Consider the following 26,037-nt stretch of genomic DNA (forward strand, 5'->3'; position numbering starts at 1 on the left):
TAAATATTTTTAACTTAAAGGTGAGTACTATGTTCGTTTTTTTCACCAAAACACTAAATTAAAAGTAGAAATATATTTATGAAGATGATTATATTTTGATCAAGTCTTGCCAAATAGTGGATGGAAAAGATCCAAGAAATTGGTTGCAAATAATTTTATATTTCTAAATTAATTAATTAAAAAAAGTAACCGTGAAAACAAGCTGGTTTTCAGCTTGAAAACTGAACATAGTACTCAGCTTAAAATAGTGAAGGGAATAACTTCAATAACAGGCCAAAAATTGATAATTGAATATAACTTTCATTACACGCAAATAAAAAAAAACGTTTGGAAAACGTGTACCGAAAACGTTTTTCTTTTGTTAGAGTTTTTTGAATTGCTTCGAAAATTTTAAACTTTTATCACCAAAAAAATTCGTTTGTTACTAAATTATTATTTTTTCAATAAAAAAAGTTATTTTTGAAACAACAACACAGTCCATTTCGTTTATATCAAACACTGTTCTTTTCTGACTTTAATATACTGTTACGAATGTGATATTTCTTGATTTAAGTTTATTTAAATTAGTTTACGTTAATTTAAATTTCAAATTGTAACGATAAAATTACGTCATAACTTGTTAGAGTCATTTCTTTATTTTCTAGTACTTTCTTAAACATCTTTTGTGTTTCCAATCGTTCATTGTAAAAGTAACGCCTTTTGTTGTATGCCTGCACGACATCTACCTAATCTAGTAGAATGCACTAGATTATTAGCATAAGCCTAAAAGTATGTGTGCCATATCACCTATAAAGTAACGCCGATAGAATATTCCAGATGGCTGTAGGCAATGAAGATAACCAGTTGAATATGTGGTGTTAGATAAATTGTACAAGATAGTTCTAGATGGTTGTAGGCCAGACTATCCAGAATTTTCGAAATCGTCAAATCACGGTATATAAGCCCCTGGCGGAGGGAGCAGTCAAGTCAGTCGTAAGCTAAAGTTTATACAGTACACATCGTAGAGCAAATAAGTGAAGCCATCAGTTAAACTAATAAATTGTAGATTGTCGTTATTTGAAAAGGACTGTGTTTTAATTATCGGGTTATTAAACACGCCTCAATATAAAAACGTAACAATTGGTGTCGGAAGTGAAATAACGGGAAAAAAAATCTACAATGAAGTTTAATCAGCTTCGAGTGGAAGACTTGAAGAAGGAATTGAGCAAAATGGAGCAGCCGACTACAGGAAACAAGGCCCAATTACAAAAGCGACTACTGGAAGAGTTCGAGCGGCGCAGTATTGATATCGAAACACATGAGTTCGATTATAAGGAAGATCTTGACGAATCAGTAGTAGCCAGCGCCTTGGAAACTCCATCTGTAGCTTCTAATGTTGTTGATTACACATCGATGGTCAATATTTTGAGCAAAATGATGGAAGAAAATTCTCTAAAAATGCAAGAGAATTCTAGAAAATTGGAAGAAAAATTCGACGAAAATTCAAAAAAGATGGACGAAAATTCTAGAATTCTAAATGAGAATCTTCAACAAATTGCTGAAGGCATGGAAAAACGTGTGGACCATATCGAAAGCCAAATTGGGGAGCTGGATAAGAAGATTATTTCTGTGGATGAGAAAATTATGGTTCATGATGAGAAGTTTCTACACATTGAAAGAAAAATGTCAGAGCTGGAAATTAAAGGTGGACCAGTGCGCGTTATCGAGGGCTCGAAAACCAAACCTCCTGTTTTCGATGGCTCAACTTCATTTGATGTATTCAAATTCCAATTTGAAATGGTTGCTTCTAGAAATTTATGGAACGACAATGACAAAGCAATTGAACTTCTATTGGCATTAAAGGGCAACGCCGCTGATGTGATACAAAGCATTCCCGCTGCCTCTAGAAATAATTATAATGACGTAATAGCGGCACTTCAACGTAAGTACGGCGGAGAACATAAGCAAGACATCTTCAGAATGGAATTAAGAGGAAGAGTCCAGAAGTCAAATGAGACTCTACAAGACTTTGCAACAGAGGTTGAGCGGTTGGTGCTTTTGACATATCCAGGAGAAAGTCATCCACTTGTGGACCGCATCAAGATCGAGACCTTTGTGAATGGAATTAGAGACCCTGATATAAAATGCGCGACATATGCGTCACAAAAGGCTACATTCGCAGAAACAGTAACATTTGCACTTGCACAAGAAACTGCGAGATTGTTGGCACGACCTCAAATTCACAAGGTACGCAGAGTTGAGACCGAGCAAGATGAATCAAATTCCGTGATTGACTCAGTGAAAGAAGCAGTTAAGCAGGCAATGCAAGAAATGAAGCAGGAGACAACTAAATCCAGAATAAAGTGCTATAACTGTGATAAGCCTGGACATGTTGCTCGTGAATGTAAAGCACGTCGTAAGCGATCAAGATCGAAATCGCCTTCACCGCCAAACAATAGCCATATGTGGGTGAACCCACAGTCCAGTGATTCACATTTAAACTAAATCGAGCTAGTTCAGCGGGGCAAGAGCTGGCTCCCACATGTGATGGCCCCACAATCTCTATAGCAATAGTTCAACAGAAAAATAACAATTTGACTATTGCGGGTGGTATTAATGGATACAAGCGAACTTTGACGTTGGATACTGGTGCATCGAAATCTATTATTAGATCCGATTTAGTAAGAGGAAAAGTTACACCACTAATTGGAGTCAAACTACGCACGGCTACAGGTGAACCCGCAACTGTATATGGAAAGGTTCCTGTAAAGTTAACCATTGCAAACAAATCCGTTAATTATGAATTCATTGTGGCCGATATAGTGGACGAAGTTATAATTGGAGCGGATTTTATGATTGCTTTTGGTCTCAACTTGGATTTGAAGCGTCGTGTAATGACCTGGTGCGATATCGAAATACCGGTAAACGTGGGCTACAGTGAGAATACACCTGTCAGATATTTGACAATGAGCCAGCCAGAGTCAATACCACCAAATGCCGAAACAATTATATGGGTTTCTATGAATGGAGATTGTGAAGTCGGCAAATTGTGGGTTGTTGAACCAGCAGAAAATAAAAACAACAACATCTTGATAGCAAATGCCCTGGTAACAACAAATGAAGAGGGACTTATACCAGTTCGAGTTTTGAATTTATCTGACCATCAAGAGCAAATTGGAAAATTTTCGGACATTGGCAAATGTACTCCTGCCGAAGCAATAGTCAACTTGGAAAGCAAATCTCCAAATAAGCATAATGAAGTGATGAAACATCTGGAAGGTTATGTCGAAACTTGGACACGTCATCTATCACCGTCCGAGAAAAATAAAGCCAAGAAATTGTTATGGAAAAATGCCTCCGCCTTTGCCATTGAGAAGAAAAATCAAGGGAGAACATCTGTGGTGAAGCATGAAATAAATACCACAGAAGAAAGACCCATAAAACAGGCACCACGAAGTGTCCCTCTAGCAAAACGAGATGAGGTTCAAAAGCTCGTTAAGGAAATGGCGGAAAGTGGTGTGATTGAACCATCATCAAGTCCTTGGTGCTCGCCAGTTGTGCTGGTCAAAAAGAAAGATGGAAGTACCCGATTTTGCGTGGACTACAGAAAATTGAATGATGTTACCAAAAAGGACAGTTATCCGCTTCCACGCATTGATGACACGTTGGACACACTAGCCGGAACAACATGGTTTTCCACGCTTGATTTGCAGAGTGGATATTGGCAAGTAGAGATCGCCGAGAAAGACAAAGAAAAGACAGCTTTTGGCGTTAATGGCGGTCTTTGGCAATTCAATGTAATGCCATTCGGGCTCTGCAATGCTCCGGCTACGTTCGAGCGATTGATGGAGCGGGTGCTAAAGGGGTTGCATTGGAAGTCCTGCTTGATATACCTCGACGATATCATAGTGATGGGCAAAACATTTGACGAGCACCTTAAGAACTTGAAAGACGTTATCCAGCAATTGTCAGCCGCTGGCTTACGACTTAACGCCAAGAAGTGCTCGCTTTTCCAGCGAGAAGTTAAGTACCTGGGTCATCATGTTACAGCAGAGGGCATATCCACCGATGAAGACAAAATTCAAGCAGTAAAAGATTGGCCACGTCCACGGAATCTCCACGAGTTGCGCAGCTTCCTTGGTTTATGCACATACTACAGGCGTTTCGTACCAAACTTCGCCAGTATCGCCGCAAGCCTCCATAAATTAACGCAAAAAGGTACGAAGTTCCAGTGGAGTGAAGAACAGGAACAGTCATTTCATCATCTAAAAGAACTTTTATGTTCAACTCCTGTTCTGGCGTATCCAATTCCTGGCGAAAAATTTGTTTTGGATACAGATGCCAGTGCGTACGGAATTGGTGGTGTACTATCTCAACAGATTGAAGGTAAAGAAAAGGTCATCGGATATTTTAGCCGAACGTTATCCAAGCCCGAGAAGAACTATTGCGTAACAAGAAGAGAGCTGCTTGCTGTCATAGAAAGCGTGAAGCATTACCACAAATACTTGTATGGACAGAATTTCTTGCTAAGAACTGACCATTCAGCTCTACGATGGTTGCTTCAATTCAAGAATCCGGAAGCTCAGCTGGCACGTTGGATAGAAAGACTCCAAAGCTATAATTTCAGCATCGAACATAGAAAAGGTGGCAAACACGGCAACGCGGACGCCTTGTCACGTCGACCTTGTAATGTCGAGTGCAAACACTGCTCGAAAGCTGAACATAAGGAAGAAATCGTGGATATCAGGCTGTTGCACGTCGAATCTGGAGTGGACTGGCCAGCAGAACAGCGTAAAGATCTCATTTTGAGCAAAATTATTTCGGCGAAAGAAGAAGATAAGAAACCCAGTAAGAAAGACATCGCAGCCGAAAGCCCACTTATGAAATCATACTGGGCTCAATGGGACAGTCTATGTCTGGTCAACGGAACCCTACAACGTAAGTGGGAAAGTGAAGATGGCAAGAATAGCCGCAACTTGATAATCGTGCCAGATTCCAAGGTAAAGGATGTTTTGACGGAATTCCACAATGGACCTAGTGGAGGTCACTTAGGAATAACCAAAACAGCCGAGAAAGTGAAGCAACGATTCTACTGGGTTGGATGCCAGAAATCAATTGCTGAATGGGTGGCAAATTGTGAGAAGTGCATAAAGGCGAAAGGGCCAAGACGAAAAAGTAGAGGCCTTATGCAAGAGTATAGGCCAGGAGCGCCTTTTGAAAGTATAGCAATGGACGTTGCAGGGCCTTTCCCAGTAAGTGATTCTGGAAATCGATATGTCCTTGTGGTCATGGACTACTTCAGCAAGTGGCCAGAAGTTTATGCCATTCCTAACCAAGAGGCGAAGACGATTGTAGATGTAGTCGACAAGAACTGGATATGTCGCTACGGTGTGCCGACCGAGATACACTCAGACCAAGGAAGAAATTTTGAATCGGCCATATTCAAAGAGATGTGTGACTCCCTTGGTATCAAGAAAACTAGGACTACGCCATTGCATCCGCAGTCTGATGGCATGGTAGAAAGGTTTAATCGCACTCTGGAAGAACATCTTCGAAAGGTGGTGGATAACGGCCAACGAGACTGGGACGATCATATACCAAAGTTTTTGCTGTCGTATAGATCAGCCATAAATGATTCTACGTCACGAACACCGGCCAAGGTCCTATTCGGAACGGAATTGAAGTTGCCCGGAGATTTGATATTTGGCGCTACACCCAATGAGCTCGCCATGGAAGAAACCAGTAACGACATACCAAACACATTTGGTAAAGTTCACGAATCAGTGCGAAACAAAATAAAAATGGTTAGCAACAGAATGAAGGCGAGATATGATCGTGCAGCAAACACTGAGGGCTTTAGTGAAGGACAACTGGTTCTGCTATTCAACCCGCAACGAAAGAAAGGATTATGTCCTAAACTACAAACACAGTGGGAAGGCCCATATAAAGTCATCAAGAAGATCAATGATGTTGTATACCGCATTCAAAAAGACGACAGCCCAAGGTCAAAGATGAAAGTCGTTCACCTGGAACGGTTGGCTCCATACGGAACGGGTTCTGTGCCTATTCGGGACGAATAGGCTTAAGCGGGAGGCAGTGTTACGAATGTGATATTTCTTGATTTAAGTTTATTTAAATTAGTTTACGTTAATTTAAATTTCAAATTGTAACGATAAAATTACGTCATAACTTGTTAGAGTCATTTCTTTATTTTCTAGTACTTTCTTAAACATCTTTTGTGTTTCCAATCGTTCATTGTAAAAGTAACGCCTTTTGTTTTATGCCTGCACGACATCTACCTAATCTAGTAGAATGCACTAGATTATTAGCATAAGCCTAAAAGTATGTGTGCCATATCACCTATAAAGTAACGCCGATAGAATATTCCAGATGGCTGTAGGCAATGAAGATAACCAGTTGAATATGTGGTGTTAGATAAATTGTACAAGATAGTTCTAGATGGTTGTAGGCCAGACTATCCAGAATTTTCGAAATCGTCAAATCACGGTATATAAGCCCCTGGCGGAGGGAGCAGTCAAGTCAGTCGTAAGCTAAAGTTTATACAGTACACATCGTAGAGCAAATAAGTGAAGCCATCAGTTAAACTAATAAATTGTAGATTGTCGTTATTTGAAAAGGACTGTGTTTTAATTATCGGGTTATTAAACACGCCTCAATATAAAAACGTAACAATACTACAATGTAATGTTTAATATACTACAATGTAATGTTATACATTTTTTCGGAATCTTCCGAACATATATGGAATATATGTAAAAATAAAAAAACGTTGGTCGAAGCAGGGATCGAACCCACGACCCTTGGCATGCAAGTCGGACGTAGCAACCACTGCACCACGGTGCCAAACTAAATGTTTGTTTCTGTTAAATAAACTTTGTTCATTCGGTTCGTGGGCGCCGCAAGCTATGCTATATAAATATAACTTATATGGACATTTATCTATTGATGACCATAACAGGTACATAGCTCAGCGGTTAGTGTGTTGGCTTACAAAGTGCATGGTCCACGGTTCGATTCTCCGTCCAGGCGAAAGGTAAAAAAATTTTAAAAATTTATAAAATCGTATAATTTCTTCTACATTGTTGATATTACAGGAAAATGCGTTAAGAACTAAAAACCTCGTGGATGTGAGAAACATGTGAGGGAAAATGAAATTAGCAAGAAAACAATGTTTTTTTGTGTTTGTCTTTATGAAATTGTTTTTACATCCTGGAAAAGAATAAACGTTTTTCACAAAAAGTATATACTTTTCTTCCAAATACACTTCCTTACAGCGAAAAGCAAATGAGAAACGAACTTTGTTTGTCTAAAATTTCGTTTGGGAGGAAAGAATTATTTTTTGCGTGTAGCATCATAATAAAAATTCACTCAACAATTTTAAAATTTTGATGGATGTTCTTGAGAGTAAGTATAACTATTAGAAAAAATATATCTTGTAATAAAGTATCCTAAATTTATTTATACAGAGGCGACAAAATCTTTATGTCAAAAAAGCCCTTAGAAATGACAAGAACCTCAATTTCAAAAATTTATGGGTCAAGAAATCACGATTGAACAAACCATTGGAACAGTCGACGGGGTCCATATTCTTTATATATTAACAAAGTAATAAATGTGCTATAAAATAATTGTAATATTGTTGCGTCGATGGAAAATTTCTCTAAACAGAAATACATATTTTTAAAGCTTCAGTATGACTACTGCAAAGTTATTATTTTTAAAGTCTCAGTATTATTATCGGAAAGTTGTTATTTTTAAGGCTTCGGTATGTTTGTGAAAAGGTTATTATTTTTAAACAGGTTGTATGCTTGCGGCGAAGTAGATATTTTTCGTCTGCCGGTATGCTTGCAAAGAAATACTTTCCTCCAATGTCATGCCTATGGAAAAGTATTACTGCTAATATACCTGCGAAGAAGTTGTTACCTAATTTTGAGCAGGCATACCCAGTAATAGGTGTTTTTGCTCGGATATTCTTAAAGAATACTTGCTACAAAACCAAAAAAGTATTACCTCACCCTCCGCAGAGTCCGAATCCAATTGGACATATATATGAAAACAAAGCTGAAAAACTTTAACATTTCAAGCAAAGAAACTTTCAAAAATATCCTAATGCACATATAGAGCAGAATTCCGGTAGATTTGACCGAAAACCTAGCCCACTCAATGCAAAAGACACTCCAGGCTGTAATAAATCCTAAAGAATATCATACAAAATATTAAAAACTTGTAACATTTAGTACAGATAATCCACGTTCGAGACACGGTAGTGGATTTTTTTATAAAAAACCATTACGATCGCTTTTAATAATGTGTTTTGTTTATCTACATCGGCATCAGTTTTTTTTCTTATGGCGTCAAAACAAATCGAGACGTCCGAAGAGTAAGTCAAAATGACTAAATTAAAACAGTGAAAAATAGATAGAATTTCCAAAGGGATCTTTTTAAAAAGTAACGAAAGCGAATTCTACTCTGTTTAGAAGTGACGGTGTAGTAAAAGTGAATTGTAATGCATTTTATTGTTCATTGGTATTTTATCGTATTTTAACATTCAACCGTCGAAGTGAACAGACGTTTTTTTTTTAAATGTCCGATTAATTAAATTTATCGTAATAAGTACTTATTATGGATTTTAAGTGTGGTGGTACATTAAGCTAACATACAATTTCAATTTTCAATTCAAAGTCATCCACTGGGCTGCTAACTTCAGGGCTCAGTGGACGGGTTTTGGCAGAAGTTAAATTTGTGCAATGACCAAGAGTTCGGCCCAATTAGTTGACCTGGAGACCTGAAGAAATTAGGATCATCCGATCCAAGCACGTTGTCGGCTAAACAAAGCAATTCCTATCATTAACAAAAGAACATTGGACAGTATGGCTCCAAAGCAAAAACGGGGTTAATTGAGGACGCGATGTCTGGTGTCTACTCACAGATTCTCGATGCCAAGATGCTGGATGGTATCAAGGCTGCTTTGATGCTAATTGGTGAAGTTTGGGAAGCAGCCGCTTTGGAGTTAGTCGAGAAGTAAGACATGCCGGCTAAAGCTAGAGAACATGCATGGAAACCTTTCAAACGCTCCTGATCCTGAGTGAATATTAAACAGACTAAAGGAATGTAACCCAGATCTTCCAAACGCCGATTGGAAGGTTGGACGTTTGGATGAAGTGGATGGACCAAGACGACATGCAACATTTATATTGAACATAGAGTCGTTGCCATATCTAGTCTATGGTAAGTTACGGCTTTCATGATATCCATATGAAGGTATACAAAAGCGATCAGCCAAAAGATTCCGAAACGGAGAAGCCTCCGTTAGATTCAGAAGTGAACAGATCTCCTTGAGTAGCCGAAGGAGACATAAAAAATGCAGACATTGACGAACATTGTATGCGGATATTTCTACAGCCTCAAACCCCGCCAAAACTGAACCGAGTGTTGTTACGGGAGTCACCGAGATCAGTGAAGAGAAAATTCTTTATGACTCAATCAAGCCGGATTAATATTCATCATTGTAAGGCTGTAGTAGTGTAGAAAATGTTTCAGTTAAAGTTAACAGGAGAGAATATATTTCCAGTTCTCTTTCTGTTAACTGGCAGTTACAGAATAACGAAGCTACATGAAAATGACCTAATTGTCTTATTCATATGGGTAAATTTTGCACTCAAAGACAAAAGACTGCAAAAAATAGTCGTCGGTGAATTTTTGTTAATATTTTGGACTTCTTGATACATAGAAAAAAGTGAATTGCTTTATAGAAAAAACAAGTAAGAAAGTCTAAAGTCGGGCGGGGCCGACTATATTATACCCTGCACCACTTTGTAAATCTAAATTTTCGATACCATATCACATCCGTCAAATGTGTTGGGGGCTATATAAAGGGTGATTTGTTAAGAGCTTGATAACTTTTTAAAAAAAAAAACGCATAAAATTTGCAAAATCTCATCGGTTCTTTATTTGAAACGTTAGATTGGTCCATGACATTTACTTTTTGAAGATAATTTCATTTAAATGTTGACCGCGGCTGCGTCTTAGGTGGTCCATTCGGAAAGTCCAATTTTGGGCAACTTTTCCGAGCATTTCGGCCGGAATAGCCCGAATTTCTTCGGAAATGTTGTCTTCCAAAGCTGGAATAGTTGCTGGCTTATTTCTGTAGACTTTAGACTTGACGTAGCCCCACAAAAAATAGTCTAAAGGCGTCAAATCGCATGATCTTGGTGGCCAACTTACCGGTCCATTTCTTGAGATGAATTGTTCTCCGAAGTTTTCCCTCAAAATGGCCATAGAATCGCGAGCTGTGTGGCATGTAGCGCCATCTTGTTGAAACCACATGTCAACCAAGTTCAGTTCTTCCATTTTTGGCAACAAAAAGTTTGTTAGCATCGAACGATAGCGATCGCCATTCACCGTAACGTTGCGTCCAACAGCATCTTTGAAAAAATACGGTCCAATGATTCCACCAGCGTACAAACCACACCAAACAGTGCATTTTTCGGGATGCATGGGCAGTTCTTGAACGGCTTCTGGTTGCTCTTCACTCCAAATGCGGCAATTTTGCTTATTTACGTAGCCATTCAACCAGAAATGAGCCTCATCGCTGAACAAAATTTGTCGATAAAAAAGCGGATTTTCTGCCAACTTTTCTAGGGCCCATTCACTGAAAATTCGACGTTGTGGCAGATCGTAAGTCTATTCATGATGAAATGTCAAAGCATACTGAGCATCTTTCTCTTTGACACCATGTCTGAAATCCCACGTGATCTGTCAAATACTAATGCATGAAAATCCTAACCTCAAAAGAATCACCCTTTATAAAGGTTTGTCCCAAATACATACATTTAAATATAACTCGATTTGGACAGAATTTGATAGACTTTTACAAAATCTATAGACTCAAAATTTAAGTCGGCTAATGCACTAGGGTGGAACAAAATGTTAGTAAAAAAATATGGGAAACGTTTAAATCTAAAGCAATTTTAAGAAAACTTTCAAAAAAGTTTATTTATGATTTATCGCTCGATATATATGTATTAGAATTTTAGGAAAATTAGAGTCATTTTGACAACTTTTCGACTAAGCAGTGGTGATTTTACAAGGAAAATGTTGGTATTTTGACCATTTTTGTCGAAAACAGAAAAACATATATATGGGAGCTATATTTAAATCTGAACCGATTTCAACTGCGCAAAATTTCAACTAAATCGGAGTTAAAAATTGGCTTCTGTGGTCATATGAGTGTAAATCGGGCGAAAGCTATATATGGGAGATATATCTAAATCTGAACCGATTTCAACTAAATTTGGCACGCATAGCTACAATCCTAATTCTACTCCCTGTGCAAAATTTCAACCAAATTGGGGTAAAACTCTGGCTTTTGGGACCGTATTAGTCCATATCGGGCGAAAGATATATATGGGAGCTATATCTAAGTCTGAACCGATTTCAATAAAATTTGGCACACTTGACTATAGTACTAATTGTTCTTCTTGTGCAAAATTTTAAGTAAATTAGGGTAAAATTCTGGCTTCTGTGGCCATATAAGTCCATATCGGGCGAAACATATATATGTGAGCTATATCTAAATCTGAACCGATTTCTTCCAAAATCAATAGGGATCTATTCTGAGCCAAAACACATACTTGTGCCAAATTTGAAGTCGATTGGACTAAAACTGCGACCTAGACTTTGATTACAAAAATGTGTTCACGGACAGACGGACATCGCTATATCGACTCAAGAGCCCACCCTGAGCATTTTTGCCAAAGACACCATGTGTCTATCTCGTCTCCTTCTGGGTGTTGCAAACATATGCACTAACTTATAATACCCTGTTCCACAGTGTGGAGCAGGGTATAAAAATAAATAAAATACTTCTGGCGAAAAATTTTATACAAGTAATTATTTCGGTGTTTATTTAGGTAACTGGGAGTGGTACCAAAGTAGGGACAGATATTGATCTAAGTTATTACACGCAAACACAAACATAAAAAATAGGAATGTGCATTTATTTAAATTATTATTGAATTTCAATACAAATCTAACAAATAAATTTCACTATATTAATCCAATATTTAATTACATTTATTCAATTTATATATTTTATTTCACATACATAATTCACATTCAAATATACGTATATGTTCGTCTGCGTATTTGGTTGGTGTAACCATCGGTGATATTACAAAATTAAAATTTGGATAATTAACCCTTTCACTACCGAAATAAACATAATATTAAAAACTTTAATTTTTCTTTTGTTTTAACTTGTACTAACAGCGAGTAGAACAAAAATTGTCATTTTGAGAACCTACCTCAATTACTTCAAGAGCTATATGAACTTGTGCTGAAAACTTGATTCTTGAATTGTGACCAAATGGCCTTACGAAAATAAGCGCTATTTGGCCTATAATATCTTTCACAGTGTGAGAAAAAATACAAAACAAAATCCCGTAAAAGCACCAGCTAAAGTTTTTGTATAAGTGTCCATTTACTAGAAACATACAATAGAAAAATTGTCTCAAATTTTCGTATTTTTCGTTTATTTTTAAAGAAGTTTATAAAAATGTATTTTAGTGCTCACCAATATGGAAAATATTTATAGCTTATTTAGATTAAAGCCTCTACTTTAAAATAACATCGAGAAATAAATCGAAACTAAGTGGGAAAATAGAATTTGGTGTCTTTTTGAATGTCCTTCTAAGTGGACATCGGTAGTGAAAGGGTTAATCTGCTACTCCTTTTGTCCTTTGTATATTTTCTGAACAAAAATATGATCCTTGTTATAAATTCACACAAATAATTTTAATAAATAAGTTATTTCTTAATTCACATTGCCGTGATATAAAACTAACTAATCTCAACATATAAAGGGTGATTTGTTAAGAGCTTGATAACTTTTTTTTAAAAAAAAACGCATAAAATTTGCAAAATCTCATCGGTTCTTTATTTGAAACGTTAGATTGGTCCATGACATTTACTTTTTGAAGATAATTTCATTTAAATGTTGACCGCGGCTGCGTCTTAGGTGGTCCATTCGGAAAGTCCAATTTTGGGCAACTTTTTCGAGCATTTCGGCCGGAATAGCCCGAATTTCTTCGGAAATGTTGTCTTCCAAAGCTGGAATAGTTGCTGGCTTATTTCTGTAGACTTTAGACTTGACGTAGCCCCACAAAAAATAGTCTAAAGGCGTCAAATCGCATGATCTTGGTGGCCAACTTACCGGTCCATTTCTTGAGATGAATTGTTCTCCGAAGTTTTCCCTCAAAATGGCCATAGAATCGCGAGCTGTGTGGCATGTAGCGCCATCTTGTTGAAACCACATGTCAACCAAGTTCAGTTCTTCCATTTTTGGCAACAAAAAGTTTGTTAGCATCGAACGATAGCGATCGCCATTCACCGTAACGTTGCGTCTAACAGCATCTTTGAAAAAATACGGTCCAATGATTCCACCAGCGTACAAACCACACCAAACAGTGCATTTTTCGGGATGCATGGGCAGTTCTTGAACGGCTTCTGGTTGCTCTTCACTCCAAATGCGGCAATTTTGCTTATTTACGTAGCCATTCAACCAGAAATGAGCCTCATCGCTGAACAAAATTTGTCGATAAACACATTTCGAACCGAACACTGATTTTGGTAATAAAATTCAATGATTTGCAAGCGTTGCTCGTTAGTAAGTCTATTCATGATGAAATGTCAAAGCATACTGAGCATCTTTCTCTTTGACACCATGTCTGAAATCCCACGTGATCTGTCAAATACTAATGCATGAAAATCCTAACCTCAAAAGAATCACCCTTTAGAAGGATTCAAAACGCTCTAATTATGGACTATGCCCCGAAAGAAAAAAAAACAAAATCAACGAAAAAAAAATTCGGTAGTTTTTCGCATTTTTTTGTTTTTTGATTTTGTATGGGATTTCGCTGCAGAAACCGATCATATTACCGGCCTTAACTTTATATAAACACAATAAGTTTTTGTAATTATTGAAATACTAAGCTTCGCACAAAGTTTTTTTCAGGGTGTTTAAATTAGCTACTTTTTCACTTGAAACTGTGTAGAACAAACTTTTAACACCTAAAAAGTTTACTTTATGGAAGCTTAATACATACACGTCCACTCGCAACGAAGAACTTTTCTTCATAAACTTTTTTGACAAATTTAGAATAAAAAAATTACTGAGGTTGGGAAAGGTTCTTACAGCCATTTTCTCATTTCTGAAACGAATGCTTGCTTCGACTGAAATGCCAAAAACAGCTGATTGTCCTTTATAAATTCAGCTGTTTTGGCATCCTAGTCGAACGAAAGCATTCGTTTCGGATATGAGAAATTGGCTGTTATTTAATAAACTTAAACAAAATAGTTTTAGCATCAGGTTTTGAAAGTGCAATAGTAATGTCGTATTATAAGATTCTCATCAGACACAATGCTATTGTACAAATAAATTTAAAATTTATTATCTGAATGGTACATTACCCTGCCAGCATTTCAAAGTTCCATTTCATCTTCATCGCTACCACAGACTCGTAAATGTCACTACAACCATCCTACTGTGATGGGGGGCAGCGTATCATAAAGTACAAAATGTACTTCATACATGTATTTTGCCATCACTACTTTTACAAAAGCCATTTTATTTTTTGTGAAACGCCAAGCGTAACCAGCTTGTTATATTTTATTTAAATAAAAACGAAAATAAAGTTCTGAAAACAGATTTTACGCTTAAAATTGTGAAAGGTGTGGTGAACAATTTTTGATTTTCCAAATGGAATAAAGTGATTGTTTTTCAAATATTTTACAGACACGCTGCCTCCATCGGAAAGAAAAAACACTGGCTGATAGACGCTGCAACATTTAACTCGCTACTTGTAACTCTACATCATCATTAATGCAAAAAATTATGTTAAATGTGATGTGATAGTGGTATAAATGTTATATTTTTAAGAATTTGTAAATGATTAATCAAATTAATAAATATCTAAACAAACGTGTTTTACTCGACCACAATGATTCCTTTACCACTATCTTAAAATGTGCTTTTTCTGATTGTTTGGAGGGTCTCTTATTGGCGTCGTTCTAAATTGATCTATAAAGGCACCTAATAATTGCACTCATTCGAAACCTTTTTGTAGTAACTTGGCGTGGTACAACCCTGCCAGCATTTCGAAGTTCGATTTCAACCTCATCGTTACCACAGACTCGTAAATGTCACTTCAACCATCATGAAAAGGTACATCAAAAAGTACATGCAAGTAATTTGCCATCCCTACTGTTAAAAAAGCCATTTTTTTTGTGAAACGCCAAGCGCAACCAGCTTGTTATATTTTAATTAAATAAAAACGAAAATAAAGTTCTGAAAACATAGATTATACGCTTAAAATTGTGAAAGGTATATTGGTGAACAATTTGGTGATTTTCCAAATGGAATAAAGTGATTGTTTTTCAGATATTTTACAGACACGCTGCCTCCATGGAATAAAAACACTGGTTGATAGACGCAGCAACATGTAACTCGCTACTTGTAACTCAACATCATCATTAATGCCAAAAATTATGTTAAATGTAATGTGATAGTGGTAAAAATGTTATATTTTTACGAATTTGTAAATAATTAATCAAATTAATAAATATCTAAACAAACGTGTTTTACTCGACCACAATGATTCTTTTACAACTATCTTAAAATGCACTTTTTCTGATTGTTTGGAGGGTCCCTTATTGGCGTCGTTCTAAATTGATCTATAAAGGCACCTAATAATTGCACTCATGCGAAACATTTTTGTAGTAACTTGGCGTGGTACAACTTCTCAATAGTGACGGCGCTTTTCCGACGAGTTTTTGATGTCGTATATGATTGTTTTCGACGTAGTGGGGATTCTCAAAAGAGTCCCCAAATTCAAAAAATGTTGGCAGGGAACTTCTCAATAGTGACGGCGCTTTTCCGACGAGTTTTTGATATCGTATATGATTGTTTTCGACGTACTGGGGATTCTCAGAAGCGCCCCCAAATTCAAAAAATGTTGGCAGGGTAGTTGTTCCTTTTTTATTGTGCCTTATCGCCATATTTAGAAAAACTCTGATACAGATTTTTATGAGAAAATATGTAACACCCTGTCAAATATTTCATTTCCATGCATTCCACCTATTACTTTGCAAAAAGTCTTCAGTAGAAATGCCAGAATGAAATGACTTTTAAATTTTTCAATTTTGCCGAGTAGTAAGTGTAGATTTTGCAAATAATAGTTGTAAAAGAGCATTTTGAGAAAAAAAAATAATAAAAGCAAAAAATCCACAACAATTTCAAAATCCCTACAAACAAAATAAAATAAAATGCCACAATATAAGGGTAAGTATCAGCAGGGGAAAAAGTCCCAAATTTTCTGTTTATTCAACTAACCTTTTCTCAATTGGCCATTAAATTCAGTAAAAGTAAAATGGGGTCGAGAAACCTTTCCTGACATTGAAGTGAACACAGACGAGCAACCAATATTGTTTAAAGCCCAACTGTTTGCGTTAACTGGGGTACAGCCTGAGAGACAGAAGGTAATGTGCAAAGGAGGCATATTAAAAGATGATGAGTGGAATTTACAAATCAAGGAGGCAAGTGGACTAGTAGAGTTCTTATTATAAAAAGTCAAAATTATTTCAAATATGTTCTTATAGGGAGCCACGATTTTGTTACTTGGTACAAAGGAACAAGTGCCCGAAAAACCAGTGGAACAGGTGAAGTTCATCGAAGATATGAATGACGCTGAAATGGCTACAGCGGTAATAAAACATCTATATTATGTAGATCATCATTTTAATATTTCTATATATTTTAGATGGAAGTACCAGCTGGTCTTACAAATTTAGGTAATACATGCTACATGAATGCCACTTTACAGTGTCTACGTGCTGTTCCCGAACTTCGTGAAGCACTTGATAGTTTCCGTGTGGAAAGTGCCGATGCTGATTCTATGCCATTGGCCATTACATCAGCTATGAAATTTTTATTCAAGCAAATGGAACGTACGGGAAGTACTGTAACCCCATTTGTCTTGCTGGGAACTTTGCATCGCGCCTTTCCCCAATTTTCGCAGACGGGTGAGAATGGTACTTACCGCCAACAAGATGCCAATGAATGTTGGTCAGAATTGTTGAAGATGCTACAACAGAAACTGCCATCTTCTAATAAGACGATAGGAGATGCTGCCGAGAGTGAGAAGCAAGCTAAGAAATACAAGTATGTATAAACTGATTAATCATTCGTATATAAACATGACATGCAATACAAACTAATGAGAAGATAACTATTTCGGATGTTCACATCAATTATCTCAGATTCCAAGGTGACAGAATCTATTTGGCTGAAAGGACCAATACAGATGAGTCTAAGGACTTTTTGGCAGACATATGGAATGTAGCAATTTAAAAGAATTTATAATACAGCTATTTCGGATGTTCACACCCTCATCAATTCTACCTTTTAAAGTGCATTTTTCACATCAGAAAATACGATTTTAGCAAAATATTGACTTTTGGAAGTTATAAAGCATAACCTTGATCTCGTTTTTCCGCAAAATAACTACTATTTCATTTAGCTGTCATTTCTAGAGGATGGTTGGAATTGCACAGCCCATTTTGAATTAAACGTAAACGAATGCTTCAAATTCTCAAGTATTGAATATTTCATCCTTTAGCTCTATTATTTTTGGGAGCTTATCCTTTTTTCTATCGAATAAGAAAAGAAAAAGGTACAATGGTGTCAAACTACATGACAGGAAATCTAATCGTAATTCGGTTTCTTAAAGGCTTTGAAATGCTTAAACAAATGAAAATAAATAAAATGTCAAACACAACGCCATATAAAGAATAATCGAATAAATCTTAAATGTTATTTGCTTTATTTCGATAAAATTATACATTAACATTTTTCTTTATTTTAGTTCCTTCATAGAACAATATTTTGGCGGTACTTTCGAAGTTAAAATGAGTTGCAGTGAAGCTCCGGATGAAGATACTAAAATTTCCAAGGAAAACTTCTTGCAATTGAGCTGCTTCATTTCGCCTGAGGTAAAATATATGCATAGTGGCTTAAAATCCAAATTAAATGAGACTTTAGTAAAACATTCTGAAAGCCTAGGACGAGATGCTAATTACACTAGATCGGTAAGTTTGTGTAATAAGATAATTAGTAAATCTCAACAATGATATCTTTGCACTTTTCAGTATTTGATAAGCCGTTTGCCTGCCTATTTAACTATACAATTTGTTCGATTCCAATACAAGGGAAAAGAGGGTATAAATGCCAAGGTTTTAAAAGATATTAAATTTCCCCTTGAATTTGATGCATTTGAATTGTGTACCGCTGAACTGCAAAATAAATTATGCCCTGTACGTTCTAAATTCAAAGAGTTGGAAGATAAAAAACTAGAAAAACAAACTCAAAATCCATTGGATGTTGTTAAAACAACAACAAAGGAAGGTGATGAAAAACCCAAAGTTGAATATGAGCCATATCATTTTGAAGATGATCTGGGAAGTAATAATTCCGGTTACTATACACTCCAAGCTGTGCTAACACACAAAGGTCGCTCATCAACATCTGGACATTATGTTGCATGGGTTAAGCATACCGAAGATGTGTGGTTTAAGTTCGATGATGATGTTGTTTCTTCAGTGACAAGTGAGGAAATTTTACGCCTTTCTGGAGGTGGTGATTGGCATTGCGCATATGTTCTGTTGTACGGACCAAAATTACTGCCAAAAACAGTCGAAGCCATGGACAGCACTTAAATAGATTGTTTCGATGTAGATCGGAGAGCATACATTTGGATCGATTATATACAAGCCTACATAACATTTTTATTGTTTATGTACATTTTAATATACTTATTTAAATAAAAAGAAAACATTAAACTCTAGACGATCACGGTGGTAGCCGCTTTTTTTTTTTTATTGGTGGGCCGATCATGGTGATAGCCCTTTTTTATTAGAGGTGATCCAGATTCTACGTAACTGTAGGTAATCTTTAACATTCCATGTATGGAGAATTAGTAATTTTTTAAAATATCTCCTACCAACAAAAAAAGAATACTTTTCAAGTATTTTTAGGAATTGTAATTGGAATAAAAACTCAAAATTTCTACTTTTTCAAAATTAAGAAAAATCGACTTTTACAAAAGCCAACTTTCCGACTTTTTTCGAAATTTGGAAAATTTTTGTTTCATATTTTTTGGACAACCACAATTTTATTAAAAACTTCACAATGAGAATTTCTTTAATTGGTAGACGTTTTTAAAACGGTATTTTTTTACTCGGGTGGTTACGTTTGTGGCAGCCTGTTATTTTTGGTAACACAAGTGATGAATTTATCTCCGACGGGGCTGCCCTATGTTTTGCCCAATGACAAGGGGCATCCTTTTTATAACTGTTTCCAAACTTCGTTTCACATTGCGGTCAACCCACTTGGAAAGGCCACCGTGGTGCCATGGTTAGCATGCCCGCCTTGCATACGCAAGGTCGTGGGTTCGATTTCTGCTTCGACCGAAGCAAGAAAAAAGTTTTTCAGCGGTGGATTATACCACCTCAGTAATGCTGGTGACATTTCTGAGGGTTTCAAAGCTTATCTAAGTGGTTTCACTCAGATGTGGAACGCCGTTCGAACTAGGCTATAAAAAGGAGGTCCCTTGTCATTGATCTTAAAATGAAATCGGGCAGCACTCAGTGATAAGAGAGAAGTTCACCACTGTGGTATCACAATGAATTGAATAGTCTGAGCCTGATACATAACCTTAGTGCTCATCCGAAACTGGAATAGAACCCACTACCCTTTCTATGCAAGACATCGGTCCCTTACCAGAGCCTCTTCCGATATAAAAAAGAATGGACGTCATATCTCTGAGGCGAAAGAAGGTTCATACTGGTAAAAATATCGACCTAAGAGGCACAAAAGCAATTTCAACTTGCATTCAGAGGGCTCGAAAATTAAAATTTGAAAAAATGTTTTTCCAATTTTTATTGAATGAATGAAATAAACTGTGGTAATATTTTTATATTATTAATATTGTAAGTTTATTTATGATCGTAGGGAAAATGTTATGTTAAAGCACAGCTTTTATGCTACAAAATACGTATGATGTTTTGCACGGACAAAAACAAAATATTTAAAAACCATCATCTTCATCTTCTGCCATTTCCTTGGCCAATTCCAAGTCTTGTTGCTCGCGTTCTCTACGTTCTTCGGCGCTTTCTAGATCTTTACCATACGATTTAGGCGGATAACGCATAGCCTTAACACTCTGGTTATGTAAATTAAGACAAAACGAGATACGTTCATGGAACGCCAATTGAGGTTCTCGGGTACTATATATATCAGTACTTTCTTTGCTACGCATATAGTTGTTAGCTGGATCTAGTGTGGCTTCAATAACACCATCACGAATAGCTTTAGCAACAATGAATTCAGCATCTTCGGGAGAATCCAACATTAGACGTTTGGCTATATCAGCTGGCGATATGCGTGAATAAGAGAGACCAATTGATCTTATAGCAGTCTTAATTACATTATGGCGCAAACGTATGATTAATGTATAGGTATGATCTTGTTGAAATTTGGGCCCAAAATTCTCCACAACCTCTCCAAATCGTTTCAAGTTACCCAAACGAACTGCTTGTGTAAGCTGGAAGTAGGGAGCCAAAGATTTTCTAAGAGCTGCCTGACGGAATACTTGCCTCTCAGGAATGTTACCCAATAGCAATTCAACAACAATAATTAACTTCTGAACGGTTTGACGGAATCCCACAGCAGCAGTTTGTGGAGCTTTGCGCAAAGCCTGCACCAAGTGTTTGTGAGCATCACTGTACTCCAACTTGGCAGCCTTTATGCGGCCCAAATAATATAAGAAACGAGCCCACTCATTATTATTTGCCGATTCAGGGTATACTGATTTCTTAACTAATTTATCTGCTTGATCGTACAGAGAATAATGCAAATAGTTGCGCAATAGACAATTCAAGAGAACAGCTTGTCCCTCAAAATCATTACGTAGAGTAGCAGTACGCAATCGAGCATGTAAGAAAGGACGAATTCCCTCCAAGTTATTTGTCAACTCTGCAACACGAGAATGATAGAAATAAAATTTGGCCAATATCAAGTCCAAACTGCGACGGTTTTGGCCTTGAATTTTTGCTAATAATGCATCCGAACATGCCGACGCCTTTTCCAATTCATTATCGTCGATCAGTTTGACCAAAAGCAGCAAATGGTAGTAAGCATCAATTTCGATGATTGGATTTGAAGTTGCTAGTCGCACTTTTGGAATTTTCGGCTCTTGAGCGCCAGCAGCTAGAGCTGGTGCGAAAGCCAATGCAGCTTCTCGTTCAGATCCCGCTGGATAAACAATAGTTGCCAAATAGCGTAGAACAATGGCATTTAGTTTACGTCTTGTACTAGGCAATGTTCGAAGTACCCTTGCGATAAAGCTAAAAAGGAGTGAGGAAATTTAATAATTTCGTCTTTACAAAAATAATCCAACATACCGGTACTCGTTGCTTATGACTGCTTTATCAATTTTCCGTATGTGTTCACGAATTTCCAAAATATGCACAACATCTTGATCTTTTGTAGTTGCGGTAGCATCGTCTGGATCAACTTCCATCTCAGTATCCTTAACGTTGGCTTCGGTAACAGTCATTGTAATAACTATCCTTGTTTTTAAATTTAATTAAATAAGTTTTCTCTTTATCCAACAAACAAAATTAAACACCCAATTTGCAAATAAATTTGTCGAGTAATGCTATGAATAGTAAATGACTTGCGATATCGGTATTTTATAAGCGAAACGGTGGCATTGAGCCACAGGGTGGTTTGGAAAAAATTTAAATTTAGACAACTGTCATATATTTCAGTCATATGTATATATATATTTATTTTTCATTCAAACAAGGGACCGAAAATATATTTTGTAAAATTGTCAAAACAAAACATTATTTTTGATTGCATTTTTATTTGTCAAAACAAATGTCTCTCAGGAAATCCACTGTGATTTGATTTGATTTATTGGTTTATATGTTATACCAAGCACAACAAGATAAATCTTATAAATTACAGTGCCGGTCGATATTTGATTTTAACAATTTGAATTAACTTAAAACTTAATAGTAAAATATTAGGGGGGAAATATTAAATAATTACATAACGAGCATACAATTTATTGCAAAAAATTAAATAACTCTTTTTTAAACGATGTGTAATTGCTTATGCGTTGTGTGGTGGGAGGTAAGTTGTTCCAGAGACGAATGCTGTGAATGTAGAATTGTCTTTCAGATACTAGGCTGTTAGCTCTAGGAGTTATAAGTTTCATTCCTCTGTTAGATCGAGCGAATGTTAAACGGTTGTAAAGATATTTAGGTTCTTTTGTGTAAATTACTTCCCTGCCAACATTTTTTGAATTTGGGGGCGCTTCTGAGAATCCCCACTACGTCGAAAACAGTCGTATACGATATCCAAAACTCCTCGGAAAAGCGCCGTCACTATTGAGAAGTTGTACCACGCCAAGCTACTACAAAAAAGTATCGCATGAGTGCAATTGAGTGCCAATAAGAGCCCCTTTAAACAATCAGAAAAAAGTGAAATTTAAGATAGTTGTAAAAGAATCATTGTGGTCAAGTAAAACCCGATTGTTTAGATGATTATTAATTTTATTAAACATTTATAAATTCTCATAAATATAACATTTATACGACTATCACATCAAATTTAACATGTTTTTATGCATTAATAAAAGATTGATGTTGAGTTACAAGTTGCAAGTTACATGTTGTAGCGTCTATCAGCCAGTGCTTTTATTCCCAATGGAGGCAGCGTGTCTGGAAAAATATTTGAAAAACTATCACTTTATTCCATTTGGAAAGTCAAAAATTGTTCACCAATATACCTTTCACAATTTTAAGCGAAATAACTATGTTTATAGCACTTCATTATCATTTTTATTTAAATAAAATATAAGAAGCTAGTTGTGCTTGGTGTTTCACAAAATATAAAATGGCTCTTGTAACAATAGTGATGGCAAAATACTTCTATGTACATTTTGTACTTTTTGATATATTTACCCCATCACAGTTGGCGATAGTTGCAGTGTCACTTACGAGTCTGTGATAGCGATGAGGATGAAATGGAACGTTGAAATGCTGGCAGGGTTTGTGTAGCTGTAGCAAACACCTTATATTTAACAGATTGTTAAAATCAACGTTGAATATTTTATGCGAAAATCTTGTAATACTATCTCGTCGCTCCCTGTGAAATACCGTATCGATTAGCTACGTGTCGAAAAATTATATAGTGTTGCCAACGCTTATTAAATTTTACTAGGCATTGTTGTTGGCTGGCCATGTGGACAATCTTTTATGTAGAAATAACTCAAGAAATAAAAAATATTACATCTTTTTATACATCTCCAATATTCAGTAATGAAAAACCATGCTATATTGACATAAAAAAACTGTATTTGTCGTCGCGGCAGAAATTCGCTTTCGCTTACCGCCTATCGCTATGGTTATATTTACACACTAAGTTAGAGTGTTCTAGAGGCCGAAACACAATAGTGCAGACAGATAGTGTTTAAACATAACCATAGCGATAGGCGGTGGGAGAAACATTTTTCCGCGACAAACAAATATAACAACCTTGTCAACAAAAATTTCGTATTTTCTTGTGTCCAGTGTTTTCAATGTCAATATAGCATGATTGTTGTAATATTAGACATTAGAATTGCAAAAAAAACAAGTAATATCTGTTGATAATATCAATAAAAAAGAATTTTAATTTCTTCAACTCAAAAAATTGATAAGCTGTGGTAACATTATCCCATATTCCGTAGGCCATAGGAATTAGAATAGATTATAATTCAATGTACCGTCACTGTATTTCGTCGAGGATTTCCCCAGCTTCCCATAAGAAATGCACGTAAACAAGTTCGCCTTTGGCCCATCGCTATGGTTATATTCACACACATAGTCATAGCTTTTTTCTTTGTGTTGTCAGCAAAACGAAAGTCAGCGCTTTTTATGAATATCAAAACACCCTGTATTCGCTTTAACTTCACATTTGTAAGCTTAGCAACATTGAACACTTATTTTGATTTCCCCCAAGTAGGTTCCAAGAAGACAACGTTTCCTTGAATAAAACATGCAGACAATGGACAACGCAGATGAAACAAGTAATGCAACACTTGAAAATAGTGACCAAATAGAAAAGGATAAAATAAATCAAAGACGAGAAGCTAGAAGGCGCAAAATTTTGGACAATGCAAAGAACCGTCTGGAAAAATTAAATGGTCGGACAATATCCAATGATGAAATGATGCGAAACGATGGAGTCCCCCGCAATAAAGCTCGAATAAACAATGACCATTTCAATGGTGAGTTGTTATGGAGTTATAATGGGTGATGTCATGTATAAAATGTGGTCTAGATATAATTTAGCAGAACAGCTGATATCCTTTATGTTTTTGTGTAGTGACGTAGATTGCAGGAGAATTTAATTATCCACTTTTGTTATCTGATCATATAATCACATCCAATAGAATAATTTCATTGTTGTTGTTTTTGTCTAAACTCTAGTTTATGGGCCATTCACCGAATTTTTTGAATTTTATGTTGATGGGCTGATTCTAAACAGGGTAAAATAAGCTTTGTCCAGGAAATCAATAAAAGCTTGATATATCTCCTCTTTATGTTTTTGCCATATCTTCTAAACTTTATAGTATATTTATGTAATGTTTTCTGTGGAAAAATACATTAATCCGTATCACATATAAGCTTAAGGCAGAGGAACCTTGTTTGCCGACGTGCTTGGCTCGATTGTTACCAATTTCTTCAAGATTTCGGCTTAGGTTTCGTTAGCTTAGGAAAAACCCGACATGTTAAAGAGGAGTTATAGCCGTCGAGCCGTTTGTCTTTTAGATCGACCTTTAGCCTTAATTTGCTAACATAAGTAGAAAGCCGTCGACATGGTCCTGAAAATCACATCTCAGGAACTGGCAACACATTCTAGTTTTTGGTACCAGCACCTTTGAATTTCTTAACTGTTACTATTGCGGTAATACTTAACAAGGAATTCTGTAAAAAACAGATCGAATTTTAAATACCTTTAATTAGCAATATTAATATTCGTTTTTCAATCTATTTATGACATATTTCCCTGTTTGTTTCATATCCAATCTAATCATTCATATGAGGCCGTTATAACTTTTGACTGTTTACTCTTGTTTCTCCATCAGGACTAAATATTAAATCTACAGAAAATACTGAATTCTCAGACCCCGAAGTTGAACCGGACTTAATTCCTCAGAGCATGCGTAAGCTTATTTATCGTTCGAAATATTAAGTGTATTATATTTATAATATATCCATCTTTCTAGGACCTTTTCTACGGGATAGCTTTCAGTTTCCAGATGGCAACTTTGCCAATACCACATTGCAACAAGATTCAATGCCTGCTAATAATTTTCCCGATATCTTCGACATGTTCCAGACTCCAGAAGTAAAAGAACGTCATGTACTTTTTAAAGCCAGATTACATCTCGTAGTATCGGCCTTAATTTCCTGTGTGTTGACAATATTTTGGAAACAGAATGGTTTTAGCATTTTTATTCCTGCAGGAATATGCCTGATAACTGATTTATTATTTTTTAGAGAACAAAAACCCTTACATCCCATTTTGAATATGATATTTATGATGTTCAATGACCAATTGCCACCACAGATGAAAAAATTTCTCCATATATTTACAATAGTACAAAGTATTATTGTAGATCTAGGTGTATTCATATTTAGTTTTTGTATACTAATGTACTTAATGAACAGTTTTGCGAACAATCATCCTACCGAGCTAATTATAATTAAATAGAAAAACTATCTATATTGTTCGAATACATCTATTTTGTTCAATTATTTTAGTTTGTTATTAATTTCGTGTGAATTCATTTCAAATCCAAATAATGTTTTGTGTAAAATCTTATCAAATAAACGGTATGATATATTTTCATATATAAAGTTGGA

The 26,037-nt window shown here is 36.1% G+C and overlaps 3 protein-coding genes and 2 long non-coding RNA genes across 6 annotated transcripts; 4 read left to right on the forward strand and 1 right to left on the reverse strand.

Moving 5' to 3' along the window:
• The first annotated feature begins 14,478 nt into the window (after nt 1–14,478).
• LOC142224315 (uncharacterized) lies at nt 14,479–14,994 on the forward strand. Its single transcript, XR_012719119.1, has 2 exons — nt 14,479–14,730; nt 14,795–14,994. It is a non-coding gene; the product is annotated as an uncharacterized LOC142224315 (long non-coding RNA).
• Nucleotides 14,995–15,179: 185 nt separating this feature from the next.
• LOC142224317 (uncharacterized) lies at nt 15,180–15,653 on the forward strand. The gene is made up of 2 exons (XR_012719120.1): nt 15,180–15,382; nt 15,440–15,653. It is a non-coding gene; the product is annotated as an uncharacterized LOC142224317 (long non-coding RNA).
• Nucleotides 15,654–16,144: 491 nt separating this feature from the next.
• Usp14 (ubiquitin specific protease 14) lies at nt 16,145–18,899 on the forward strand. The gene is made up of 6 exons (XM_075294084.1): nt 16,145–16,339; nt 16,418–16,597; nt 16,661–16,761; nt 16,818–17,218; nt 17,922–18,144; nt 18,205–18,899. Exons 1-6 carry the CDS (start codon nt 16,324–16,326, stop codon nt 18,769–18,771), a joined length of 1,488 nt encoding a protein of 495 aa, XP_075150199.1. The 5' UTR covers nt 16,145–16,323; the 3' UTR covers nt 18,772–18,899.
• A 1,123-nt stretch (nt 18,900–20,022) lies between these two features.
• Rpn3 (regulatory particle non-ATPase 3) lies at nt 20,023–21,820 on the reverse strand. The gene is made up of 2 exons (XM_075294086.1): nt 21,517–21,820; nt 20,023–21,459 (listed from the first exon to the last, which is right to left on the reverse strand). Exons 1-2 carry the CDS (start codon nt 21,669–21,671, stop codon nt 20,142–20,144), a joined length of 1,473 nt encoding a protein of 490 aa, XP_075150201.1. The 5' UTR covers nt 21,672–21,820; the 3' UTR covers nt 20,023–20,141.
• Nucleotides 21,821–24,074: 2,254 nt separating this feature from the next.
• l(2)SH0834 (lethal (2) SH0834) lies at nt 24,075–26,031 on the forward strand. Of its 2 annotated transcripts, XM_075294100.1 has the most exons (4): nt 24,076–24,395; nt 25,257–25,334; nt 25,398–25,613; nt 25,672–25,910. In XM_075294100.1, the coding sequence occupies exons 1-4, from the start codon at nt 24,164–24,166 to the stop codon at nt 25,698–25,700; spliced, it is 555 nt and encodes a 184-aa protein (XP_075150215.1). In that variant the 5' UTR covers nt 24,076–24,163; the 3' UTR covers nt 25,701–25,910. The 2 variants fall into 2 exon arrangements, with proteins under 2 accessions (XP_075150214.1, XP_075150215.1); XM_075294099.1 differs by having other exon boundaries at nt 24,075–24,395; nt 25,398–26,031.
• Nucleotides 26,032–26,037: the final 6 nt, after the last annotated feature.

This window comes from Haematobia irritans, chromosome 2 (genome assembly GCF_050003625.1).
Source record: "Haematobia irritans isolate KBUSLIRL chromosome 2, ASM5000362v1, whole genome shotgun sequence".
Taxonomy (NCBI): Eukaryota; Metazoa; Arthropoda; class Insecta; order Diptera; family Muscidae; genus Haematobia; species Haematobia irritans.

Excerpts from the sequence above, each read along its gene's own strand:
- Usp14 (XM_075294084.1), top strand. Across the intron at positions 16,598-16,660 it reads TTTACAAATCAAGGAGGCAA|CCACGATTTTGTTACTTGGT; the intron begins GTGGACTAGTAG and ends TCTTATAGGGAG. Across the intron at positions 17,219-17,921 it reads AAGCAAGCTAAGAAATACAA|TTCCTTCATAGAACAATATT; the intron begins GTATGTATAAAC and ends TCTTTATTTTAG.
- Rpn3 (XM_075294086.1), bottom strand. The coding sequence starts at position 21,671 with ATGACTGTTACCGAAGCCAACGTTAAGGATACTGAGATGGAAGTTGAT. Across the intron at positions 21,460-21,516 it reads GTCATAAGCAACGAGTACCG|CTTTATCGCAAGGGTACTTC; the intron begins GTATGTTGGATT and ends ACTCCTTTTTAG.